The sequence below is a fragment of the Trachypithecus francoisi genome, unplaced genomic scaffold (genome assembly GCF_009764315.1).
Source record: "Trachypithecus francoisi isolate TF-2019V2 unplaced genomic scaffold, Tfra_2.0 Lachesis_group21, whole genome shotgun sequence".
NCBI lineage: Eukaryota > Metazoa > Chordata > Mammalia > Primates > Cercopithecidae > Trachypithecus > Trachypithecus francoisi.
In genome coordinates, this window is record NW_022681467.1 from 4,929,617 (window position 1) to 4,942,463 (window position 12,847).

Genomic DNA, 12,847 nt, shown 5'->3' on the forward strand with positions numbered 1-12,847 from the left:
TTTTAAATAAGGAAGAGGAAAAAATGCCAGGAGTCAAAAGAGAAATAACTGGCAAATGACTGGTGAGTATATTTTGAGATTTTTTTAAATCTGAAAATTATAATTTAAAGTTATACAGCAAATTTAACACTGGAATCTACAATGAGCCCTAAAACAAACACACAAAAATCTGCTCTAAAAACTGGATCTCAGCCTAATGTTGCCACCCTTCAAAGACAGCACTGAAAATTACTTTTACTTAAGGGAAGTTAACTTCAGTCTCCCACAAATCTTCAGCAAATTAACCTAATTTAATTGATTTTATTATAAAGTTATTTTCAACATATACCTGAATATGCATTTAGATCTGGGATTTGTTTTATACTTTTTTTTTTTTTTTTTGAGATGGAGTCTTGCTCTGTTGCCCAAGTGGCGTGATCTTGGCTCACTGAGGCCTTGGCCTCCCAGGTTCAAGCAGTTCTCTCACCTCAGCCTCCCGAGTAGCTGGGACTACAGGTGTGTACCACCACCACGCCCAGCTAATTTTCTGTAGTTTTAGTAGAGATAGGGTTTCACCATGTTGGCCAGGCTAGTCTTGAACTCCTGATCTCAGATGATCCACCCATTCTGGCCTCCCAAAGTGCTGGGATTACAGGTGTGAGCCACAGTGCCTGGCCTGTTTTATAAATTTAATAATCTTGTGAACACAGTGTATACTAAATACCAAAGGCCCCTTTAGGCTCAGAAACAACCAACAACATCATCGTCCAAACAAAATTCCAAAATGTGTCCATTAATTCTGTAACTCTCCTCTAGGCAAGCCTCTCTATCCTAATTAGATAGTTAAGTAGAATTAACTATTTCTAGAGGGTTAGGCAGGAAGGCCCTTGAATATATGCAGAAAAATTGAGAAGCACAAGCAAACGTGACAATCCAAAGAGAGAACTGTGGAATTAATTTGCCTGAAGCGCCAATGCTTTAATGCAAGCCAGAGACCTCAAGGGTTAATACAGTGTTCACAATGAATTTGTCAGAGCCAGATTGTTTGTGATGGGTTTAGGAGCATGGCTTTCAATTCTGTACCCCACCCTTAACAAAAGAGCACAAAGACAAAGAGCCAGGACAAATTAGGTGTAAAGATAAACAAAAACTTATACCTAAAGATATACGTAAGCAACTCATCCAGAAAGATTTTCCGAATTCACAATAGTTTTCTTTAAATAAAAGCCTTTCCAGAATGGCAATCATTTACTACCTGAATCCATTAAAGATAGGAAATAAACATGTTTATACTTCACAAAGGCAAATCTAAAAAAAAAATCTAAAATATTTCCTGAGGGGGAGATAAACAAAAATGGATGGAAAAGGAGGATTCAGGATTAGCAGGCTTTTATCAAATTCTTGAATACCTGAGATGTGTTTGCTTTAGTCGTACCTAAAGATTGGTGAAAATGACAACTAAATTCTGCCATCAAAATTTGTCATTATGTAATACAAAAGAGTAGTCAATTTGTTGGATTTTAGTCCAAACGGTCATATTACATTTTAAATTATTTTTACTCAATAGAATATGCTGTCGGCACCAAAGAACTGAGATATAAATGAGTTTTCCAGAGAGAAGAAATTAGCCCTTTAAGTTTATAATTGCTAATAAAAATTTTCACAAATATATTCTGTTCTATGTCATCTTAACTAAAATATACTACAGAATATTTTTGTTTTCAAACCCTGCAGGGCCTCGATTATAAACATAAGTAAAATAGTCTGTTGTAATGCAGGGAAGCTGTGTGAACCTCTGGGGTGTAGAGTTCTGTTTGTTCCTATATAACAAACTGCTAGATACTCCTACTCTTTACTTCCCACTTGCCTAATCCAGGAAGAATTACAGGTTGTCATGGGAAACCAGAAAACAGATAAGCAAGCATGTTAAATCAGTAACCTTAACAATATACATAATTTAGAGTCAAGAGGCTCTGCTCTAAGGTCTGCAACACAGGGACTCTCCAATCTCAAAGCACTGGTGGATTAACAGCTGCCATTTCCTTGTGAATCAGAGGTCTTTTAAAATGGATTTGCAAGTTCAGAGCTGTGTTCTCAGTGAATGCCATGAATTTTGGAAAACTTACCTGACTACAGTGTTCTGTGTCAGATCCCTTAACATAGGAACAGGAGAACATACTATTCTAGAAGGAAACAAGAGAAGAAACATCTATCTGTAAACTATAACCTTTTAGGTAAGTGAAAATAAGATGTTGCTACGTTTGTTAGTCTTCAGAAAAGATAAATCATTAGAATGCACTAACACAAACAATAAAACCATTTATATCTTTAAAAAAACAGTACCACATAAATGAAATGGCTAACTATTAACTATAAGGCATTCAATCTCATTAACACTCAGAGAACTGCAACTATAAACCACAAGATGTCAATAAGCATCCACCAGACTGACAGAAATTAAAGTTGTGACAAGGGTTTGCCAAAATGTAGAGAAACAAGATCTCTCACAACTGCCACTGGGATTACAACACAGTGCAACCACTTTGAAAACCCATCTAGAAATATTACCTAGAAAAAAAATGAAGATACACATACTCTAAGGCCAGCAGTTCCATTCCTGGAAATGTACCCTTGAGACGTGGTTCACAAACTCTGGTCTCAGAACCCTTTTACATTCTTAAATCTCAAAGGGCTTTTGTTTATAGTGGTTATATTTATGAACATTTACCCATTAAAAATTATGACTAAGAAATTTTAAAATAATTAAAGATAACCCTACATGTTAACATAAATAATTCTTATGAAAAGCTATTTTTTACAAAGCAAAACAATGTCACTGTTGTACACTTTCAAAAATCTCATTAATATCTGGTTAGTATCTGTTTAATAGCTACTTTCCTCTGCTCCTATCTCTTGAGAGGCCTCTGAAAAACTCCACTGTGCACTCAAGAGAGGAAGTATAAGAAAAGCAAGTAACACCATAACATCTTAGTATCATTATGAAAAGAGCTTTGACTCTCAGGATATCCTGCAAGGGACTCCCAGATCTCCCTGCACAAGGTGACACAGCTACTATGAAAAGCTGGGCTTTGGACGCAAGCCTTTTTCAGTCAGCAAGGTTTTGTCTTATTTTAAACACAATTTTCTCACTATTATTAGAAAATAAACATTTAGACAACAAGGAAAAAAATCCTAACTAAACTTCCTTCCAATCACCTCAATTATATACAAAATGAAACTTACTGATCTGGAAGAATGGCTTCTTCATCCAAAGAAAACTTTCCTTGAATCCCATGACATAGTTCAGGGGGTACATCCACTGGCTGTGGAAAAATGCATTTCTGATCTCATATGCAAAGAATGGAAAACTGGGACTCAAGCAGATTCTTGAGTGTTCATAGCAGCATCATTCGTAAGAGCCGAAAGGCAGAAACAAACCCAAATATTTACCAATAGATAAGTGGATTAAAAAGTACACATACAAATAGAGTATTATTCAGCCATAAGAAGGTATGAAATTCTGATACATGCTACAATATCAATGAACCTTGAAAACATTATGCTAAATGAAATAAGCCAGACACAAAGCCAATACAAAATACTGTATCATTTCACTTATATGAAGTATCAAGAACACAGGTATCAAATTCACAGAGGTAGAAAGTAGAAGTTACTAGAGAATGAGAAGGGCAGAATGAGGAGATATTATTTAATATTATTTAAAAGGTACAGAAATCATATTTGGGAAGATGAAAAAGTTCTGAAAAAGTGTTGATGGTTATACAACACTGTAAATATACTTAATGCCACAGAATTATAACCACTTAAAAATTGTTACAATGGTAAATTTTATGTTATGCATATTTTACCACAATTTTAAAAAGTGCATTTCTAATTAACTAAATTGCATAACATACCTCTGTGGAACCTGTCTGGTACAGCTCTAAAATGAAGTCATGGAGTGGGTGATGTTTCCCCACAAATAAGACATCACCTCCAAGGCTGTTTCTTCTGGCTAGGGGAAAAGAAAAGAATAAGACCTTCCCCTTAAAAACTGCAAGACCAATTTTTATGAGCATAAAACAAGGGAAAGCATCTAAATGTTAAGAACTTAATTATAAAATTTATGAAAAATAATTTTAAAGTGATAAGTTAGACAACAGTAAGTTCTAGTATTTGATAGTACTGTGAGGAAGTTAGTAATTTATTACATATTTCAAAATAGAAGAAAAAAACTGTAATGTTCCCAACACAAAGAAAAGATAAATGTGAGGTTATGGATATCCCAATTACCCTATTTTGATCAGCACATATTGTATATAGTTATCAAAATACCACACGGACCCCAAAAATATGTAACTTATTACATATCAATTAAAAACCAATTTTTTAATTATAGTGATAATCTAAATGTGTGATGTGCCTCTATGGGAAAAAAAATATTTTAACAAAAAAGTTTCAAAAAGATCAATAATTATCATTAAAAAACCCACTGAAATATATATAAATATACTGCAAGATAAAGGACAATGTTTTATTTATAATAAACTCAATTTCTTAGTATAATACATAATCATTCCCTGAGGAAACATAAACAGTGTCATCTGATGAAAAGATTGTTCTAAAAGACAATCTTTTTGATACAGAAATTGTTTCTAGAGGCTTATTATAATGGTATTAAATTTTTCAATAGAGCCCAGCTTTGCAATTTCTGAATATGAATACATTTTATTGTCAGTATTCCTTACAAAATACCTCCTTTTATGTCATATTTCAAGTTAGCACTCTAAGAGTATATGCTTTTGTTTCACCCTAACCTTTTAAACAAAGTAGTTATTATTGGGGGGGAAGGAGGAGTAGGGGAGAAGGCAGATGAAGAAAATGAATAATATCTTCCCAACAGGCAAAAGATACTTTCGTGCGTGCATATCATATAAGAATCAAAATGCCAAAGGATATTGTTGAAGTATTGCTTTTCTAAAAATTTAACAAATACTTGTAAGTTAAAACATTTTATTTAACTACTACTCAACTTACAGATAATGAATTAAGAAGCAAAGTCAACGTCTGTAATAAGAAAATAAAATCAATGATTTATGCCCCCCTTTATGGGAAATTTGACAAATGGAAGGTCTAATTTTATACAGAAATATAAAGTGTATATTACACAGATCAATGTTAACTAAGAAGTATAATTCTTACTCTCTTCTGGAGTGAGGTCTGGGTATACCTCTTCTAGGGCAGCTCGTAACCTTCGCTCATCCACGAATGGCAGGAGAGCAACACCTGGGAAAACAAGTGCAAATGAACCACCCCTGCTACCAGGATCACCCAAATTCCAATTTATCATTGGTCGAAATCAACCTTTCTAGTAGAGTTTCCTTGCTGATACAAAAACATTTTGGAATTGAACTCTTATTGTCTCATTAAGCCAAAACTCAGATGCTAATATTTTCCATGTAGTGGCAGAAGAAAAAATTCTACGTATTTTCTATTCTTTAATGGCTTATATGGAAAATCATGTTTTCTGAATCTTAACTCCATGGTGATAAAAATTTTAAATAAATGAACAAATGGCTACCTAGATACCAGTATATGTTCTCACTTTAGTTACTAAGATGCCCCCAAGCAAGCCAGTTACTCTCCCTAGGGCTTAAGCATGTCCTTTCATCTTTCTAGTACTTGGTTTCATCTTTTGTAAAATGAGAGCATTTCAACTAAAATACTCAATTCTGTTCAACCAGAATTCAAGGATCTCCTCCTGCTCTAAAATTCCATAGTATTCTTTTTACATTTTAAAGCCTACTAATTATATACAAAAAATTTTTCAAGACTTGCTTAAATAACTTGGGGGCAGGGGATAGAACAGAGGCTATTCATTTGGGGCTTAAAATGATCCTCTGGAGTATGCTGAAATTAAGGGCACTTATTTGGACCCAGATGCATAATTTTTGAAGAAGCACATCACTAATACAATGCTATAAGAAAAATATACAAAGTTATTGAAGCATATGTATTTTCTGCTATACACAGTATAAGTAGTATTTTGGCTAAATAAAAATTTTAAGATACATAGCAAAGACAAATGCTAGTGTTAAATAATTCTGAAACTACTGCTACTCAAAACCACTGTTATTTGTGACTATTCCCTTTAAAATTATGAGAAATGAAAAGGTTTCCAAGTCTTAATTATTCAGCTACTGCATTTTCAAAGTTAGGAAACGTGTTCAATTTTACTACCTAGTAAGATATATTTTTTTAATTTTTAAGATAAGGTCTCACTCTGTCACCCAGGCTGGAGTGCAGTGGCATGATCATTTCTCATTGCAGTCTCAAACTCGCAGCCTCAGTCTCAGACTCGCAGCCTCAAGCAATCCTCCCACTTCAGCCTCCTGAGTAGCTGGGACTACAGGCACATGCCACCACCACACCCAGCTAATTTTTAAAATTTTTGTAGAGATGAGGTCTCCTTGTGTTACCCAGGCTGGTCTCAAATTCCTCGTTTCAAGCAATCCTTCCAACTTGGCCTCCCAAAGTCCTCAGATTACAGGCGTGAGCCACTGCACCTGATCTTTTTTTTTTTTTTTTAAGTTAAAAAGAAACTAAGTTCTAGTATGAATTTTGAATGGCCTAAAAGAGTGATTTTAAGGATCTTAATATTTAACATGTGAGTCAGGTTATTTCAATTACTGGTAAACACATGAAGAAAACCTAGGAAATTGCTAAAATATTATTTAGTCATACACTTAAGAGAAATATTTCAAGGGGAAACTACAGCATCATGTAGCTTGTTTTCTACCCACTACATTTAAGATATATATATGTCCTACCCAGTACATATATATATAAAACCATGCTATATATTTATATATATATATTATACATATATATAATAAGACTTTTCTACAGTATCAATTCCAGAAGCTAAATCCAATCAGTTAACAATGTGAAGTGCTACTCAACAGCAAGGAAGTTACTAAGCAATAAATTAGCCCTACTGACCAGCATAGAAAGGAATGCCTTACATCCAGATATGACAGAGCTGGAGTGAGCTGATAGTAAACATGAGAATAGCAGCTATTGTTTTTGAACACTTCTTATATGACATGCATTATCTCACTGAATTCTTTCAATACCCAGAGGGAGCCCAAGTAGTGGTAATAACTTAGGTATTACACAGTCACTTCAAACATGAGCTCAGTATCAGACTTTCTGAGTTCAGGTCTTAACTCTGCCACTGTGTGACTTGATGGACTTACTTAAGTTTTCTATTCATATATAAAATATACAGCAATCAAAACTACTATGCTATATATACAGTACTAGGCAAATGGACCAAAACGATCTTGCCTTTAAATAACGTATGTTGGGCCCAGTGCAGTGGCTCACACTTGTAATCCCAACACTTTGGGAGGCCAGGGCAGGCGGATTACCTGAGGTCAGGAGTTCAGGACCAGCCTGGTCAACATGGCAAAACCCCACCTCTACAAAAAATACAAAAAAATGAGCCGGGTGTGATGGCACACACCTGTAATCCCAGCTACTCAGGAGGCTGAGGCAGGAGAATTGCTTGGACCTGCAAGAGAGAGGTTACAGTGAGCCAACATCACGTCACTGCACTCCAGTCTGGGCGACAAAGTGAGACTCTGTCTTTAAAAAAAAAAAAAAATTACATATAATGTTGATAAGCACAAGTTTAAAAATGTTGAAGTATCCAGATATATTTTATCTTCTATTAAGATGTACTTATCCAGGTAAGAGTTTAAGTATTATCATTACTTTCACTAAGTTTTAAAAACATGTATGAGGAAGAAACTATATTTCCCAACAGTACTAAATTTTACCTCAAGAAAAGTGTGTTCTCACTACTGAGCTAAGTAAAAATATTTATATAAAACATTGTATAAAATACAAAAATATTTGAGGTCAAAATTTAAACCCATCCTAAAAATTCATGTGAAATCTCAAGGGACCTTGAATAAGAATAAAGTTGGAGGCCGGGCGCGGTGGCTCAAGCCTGTAATCCCAGCACTTTGGGAGGCCGAGACGGGCGGATCACGTGGTCAGATCGAGACCATCCTGGCTAACCCCGTGAAACCCTGTCTCTACTAAAAAATACAAAAAAAGCTAGCCGGGTGTGGTGGTGGGCGCCTGTAGTCCCAGCTACTCGGGAGGCTGAGGTAGGAGAATGGCGTAAACTTGGGAGGCGGAGCTTGCAGTGAGCTGAGATCCGGCCACTGCACTCCAGCCTGGGGGACAGAGCGAGACTCCGTCTCAAAGAAAAAAAAAAAAAGATTAAAGTTGGAAAACACAATTTCTGACTTTAAAACTCACTACAAAGCTACAGTAATTATAACAGTATAGCATTGGCATAAGAACACATAGCTCAATGGACTAGAATAGAAAGCCCAGAAATAAACCTTTACATATATGGTCAATTAATTTTCAACAAGAGTGCCAACTTATTCAATGGGGGAAAGAATGGTCTTTTCAGTAAGTGGTGCCAGGAAAACTGGATATGCACACGCAAAAGAATGAAGCTGGACCATTACCTTACACCATATACAAAAATTAACTCAAAATGGATCACAGACTTAAATGTAAGAGCTAAAACTGTATAACTTTTAGAAGTACACATAGGAAGAAAGATTCATGATGTTGGATTTGGTAAAGATTTCTTGGATATGACACCAAAAGCACAGGAAGCAACAAAAAAGATAAATTTGATTTCATCAAAATTTAAAACTTGTGTGCATCAAAGGACATCATCGCAGGGTGAAAAGATAATCCACAGAATGAGAGAAAATATATGCAAATCATATATTCAATAAAAGATTAATGTCTAGAATATATAAAAAAACTTCTATAATGCAAAAAACAAAATCAATCCCAATTCAAAATTGGGCAAAGGACCTGAAAAGACATTTCTCCAAAGATTTAGAAATGGCCAAAAAGCAAATGAAATGATGTTCAGTATCACTCATCATTAGGGAATGCATATCACCACCACAGTGAAATACCATTCACACCCATTACCATGGTTATTACTAATGAAAACAAAATAACAAATGTTGGACAGGATGTGAAGAAATCTAAACTCTTGTACATTATCTTACTTTTCCCCTAGAGTTAAGTTATATTGAAAATATCCCGTCAGTGAAAGAAATAATACATACCACAATGACAGAGTTGACAAGTCACCTGCATGTTTATATACTTAATTATCTACTTAATAAACCCAATGATTTAATAATTTACTTATTTAACACACACAAATATATATTTGCTTAATTAATTTACTTAGTACTTTTATATCTCTCACTGTCCTATGCATCTTCTGTCTCTGCTTTAATCAAGACATTCTCCACAAAGCATCTTGAAACACCCGAATCTCCAATCCATTTAACATGGAATAATACATGATCATGAAGCACACAACACTTATATAACCCCAATGGGTGCATTTCCATGATCATTCCACTGAAGTGATATGAGACTTCCGCTACTACATAAATTAAGCCAACTCCAAAGCCTCATGATTTTTCAATTCGTAAATTATATTATTTATTCCCCTTTGTCTCAAGACTCTCTGTAAGCCATTTCATTGGCCATTCCAACCACAGGGAACAATAAGAAAAAAACGAAAATATGATTTTACCAAATGTGTTTATTACCCTAGGAAAATGTTTGGTGGAAGAAAGGGTTAAATAATTTGCTGCAGGATGGCTTTAGTGTGAAACAACAGCTGGTTTACAGTGTAAGAGATATTTCTTTATTGTATTTTACATTCAATCATCACATATTGGTTGAGTGGTAAACAGCACCTTAAAGTTAGTACTAATTTTATATAGCCATTCCTACAAAATCTGTTAATGGAATGAAAAAGTAGCAGGAAAAGTAATGATCAACATCAAGTATTTAAACTAAATAAAAGTTTCTGGCATATTTTTCAAAAGGTTCCATGGAGTATACGTAAATCTACATATGGACACTCCTGTGTTTCTGTATTTCTCAGCAACCTCAAAAGATGATAATGAGCTACTGACCACTGAATGTAACAAGCTCCATTAATTAATCACAAAGGAAACAAAAGATGTAATTATCAACCTATTTCAACCCAATTTACTGCTTCTAAGAATGTTATAATTAAATTTACTATTAATCATTGCTAATCCCAAGTTGGATGGAGAAATATCAATATTTCACATATAACTCTTAAAATATTTACCTTTTAAAGTATTTATTTATTTATTTATTTATTTATGAGACAGGGCCTCACTCTGTCCCCCAGGCTGCAATGTGGTGGCGCAATCATGGCTGCCTGTAACCCAGACCTCCTAGACTCAAGCAATCCTCCCACCTCAGCCTCCCAAGTAGATGGGACTACAGGTGCAAGCCACCACGCCAGGCTAATTTTTGTATTTTTTGTAGAGATGAGATTTCACCACGTTGCCCAGGCTAAAATATTTATCTTTTACAGAATTCTTTCATTTCAAAAATTATGTTTGCTCATAGTTTTACCAGAAAAGAACATCTAAATTTTACCTTGCCATGCATATTTCTTCCCATTCAAATCAATAGCAAAATCTTCAGGATAGAAGTCAATTATACTAGAATCCTGTATCAGGGAGAAAAGTAAAGAATCAAAACAGAAGTCACACATCTCTGTTATAAAGAATTTGATATGACTTTCATTCAAGTATAAGGTCTGATGAGAAAATAAAGTGCATTCCTTTTAAAAAAATGTTAGGAGATATTAGGTCATTAATCCCAAGTAGAGTAAAACAAAATGAACAATGTTATTTTAAAAGATGAAAAGAAAAAGCATTATTGTAGAAGAATTTTAGAATTGACAACTATGGGCCTCAGGCAGGCAGAAAGTAAAGGGTTTACGTACTCTAACACTTCCTACTTCCTGGCTGGGTCTCACTCTTTCTAGCTAGCATACAAAACAAGTTCACAGGTGATTTTGGGTAGACAGTCTCCTCATCTCTGGTGGCTACCATATATGTCTGGAACAAATAAAATTAAAGACTTACAGGTAGCTAGAGAACAAAATGACTGTTATAAAAATTTCTCCCCAGCCAGGCACAGTGGCTCACGCCTGTAATTCCAGCACTTTGGGAGGCCGAGGTGAGCAGATCATGAAGTCAGGAGATCGAGACCATCCTGGCTAACACAGTGAAACCCCATCTCTACTAAAAATATAAAAAATTAGTCAGGCATGGTGATATGCGCCTGTAGTCCCAGCTACTCAGGAGGCTGAGGCAGGAAAATAGTGTGAATCCAGGAGGCGGAGCTTTGCAGTGAACCAAGATAGTGCCACTGCACTCCAGCCTGGGCGACACAGCGAGACTCCATCTGGAAAAACAAAACAAACAAACAAACAAAAAATTTCTCCCCAAAACAAACCGATCTACTGTGTAGGGCCAAAGAAAGCAGGAAATATATGTGTGTTTGGAGTAAAAAAAATACTTTCTTTCTGTACTTTACTGTTTTAACTATCAGCTGCAAAAGCAATTGTAACTAATAGTAATAAAATGTATGACAAAAATCCTGTCACCCACACATTCAAAATACTGAGACTCACAGGATCACTCATGAGCTTCCGCCATGATGGAGGTAGAAAATTACCACTTGCAGCTGGAAAAACTCCCATAAGTTGTTCCAGTGGTTTAAACTGAAAAAAAAAAAAAATGTTAAAAGACCCAAGATTATTACCTAATCCAAAATTCTATAAATTTTATGACTTTAAGTAATTAAGCTTACCGGTTTTGTACCCTTCTCAAAATCAGATGGCATGTCTGCAATGCCTTCAAAGTCTGAAGCAAATGGTGCATAATGAAATGGATAATACCACTTCCAGGAAGCACAGCCCTAGAATCATTAAAAAGTAACAACAAAATAAAAAACCTATGTTAATGATGAACACAATTAAAAAAACAAAAATTAGACTGTTAACCTATAATACTCTATTCATAAAACACATGACTTTTGGTATATATTCCAAATACTGATCTTTTCCATGACTCCTAAAAATTGTTTAAGTTTGAAGTTTCTAATTCATATCAATGGCTCTTTGACTTTAAAAATACTACAAAGCATCTTTGAAAAATCAATAGTTACTGCCAAACTTCATATTCACAAACACAATTTGGTGAAAATTTCTATCCTTAAAATACATTTGGTGACATTTCTTTCCATCTCTAGAGCTGTCATCATCAAGTAAAACCAAAAGCAGTCACAGCTGACATTTACTGAGCATGTAAGGTGGTACGAGACATTATTGGAACAGCGGTTGACAGTAAAATAGCCATGAGTTTCATTTTAAAATTCACCATTATATTTTCACCTGACAAGTTTCTTTTGACTATAAAAACACGTGAGTAAACACACCAACAAGAAAACAAAAGCAAGTTATACTCATAGGAAAGATATCTAAGATGTGTTCTGACAGTGTCTAGTGAATTTAAATCTTGACAATAGGAGTAAAACATGCAAACAGAATACTTAATAGTCAATACTCAGTGCACTGTGTTACTGTCTACTTGTCAACAAACTTCATCTATTCCCAGGTCACACCAAATTTAACTTGGTTTGCTCTCTAAGCACAAAACCAGATATTAACTATCAGTGTTACAATCCTCAATATGTCTACCTAATCTCTCACCAATTATCAAAACGTAGGATACAGGTTATTCCAATTAGAATATGCTTCATGTATCATCACTATATTATGAAAAGGGTAGCATTCAAATTCCTTTAGAATTCTTACTGGTATTTTCCAGGCTTTGTCCTCTGCTCAGTCATTTAGTGACTATCAATTCATTACTCAGTTATTTTTTACTCCAATTTAAAAAGCACTAAC

The 12,847-nt window shown here is 34.8% G+C and overlaps 1 protein-coding gene across 1 annotated transcript in view; it reads right to left on the reverse strand.

Annotated features, from left to right (window-relative positions):
- The window catches only part of XRN2 (5'-3' exoribonuclease 2), an 89,912-nt gene that overhangs the window by 31,956 nt on the left and 45,109 nt on the right, over positions 1 to 12,847 (reverse strand). The window contains exons 18-24 of the mRNA XM_033185450.1: positions 11,749 to 11,856; positions 11,570 to 11,659; positions 10,525 to 10,597; positions 5,182 to 5,265; positions 3,897 to 3,994; positions 3,223 to 3,302; positions 2,106 to 2,162 (exon numbers count right to left, since the gene is read on the reverse strand). Of these exons, the coding sequence (XP_033041341.1) occupies positions 2,106 to 2,162; positions 3,223 to 3,302; positions 3,897 to 3,994; positions 5,182 to 5,265; positions 10,525 to 10,597; positions 11,570 to 11,659; positions 11,749 to 11,856 (590 nt within the window). The remainder of the gene's footprint in view (positions 1 to 2,105; positions 2,163 to 3,222; positions 3,303 to 3,896; positions 3,995 to 5,181; positions 5,266 to 10,524; positions 10,598 to 11,569; positions 11,660 to 11,748; positions 11,857 to 12,847) is intronic.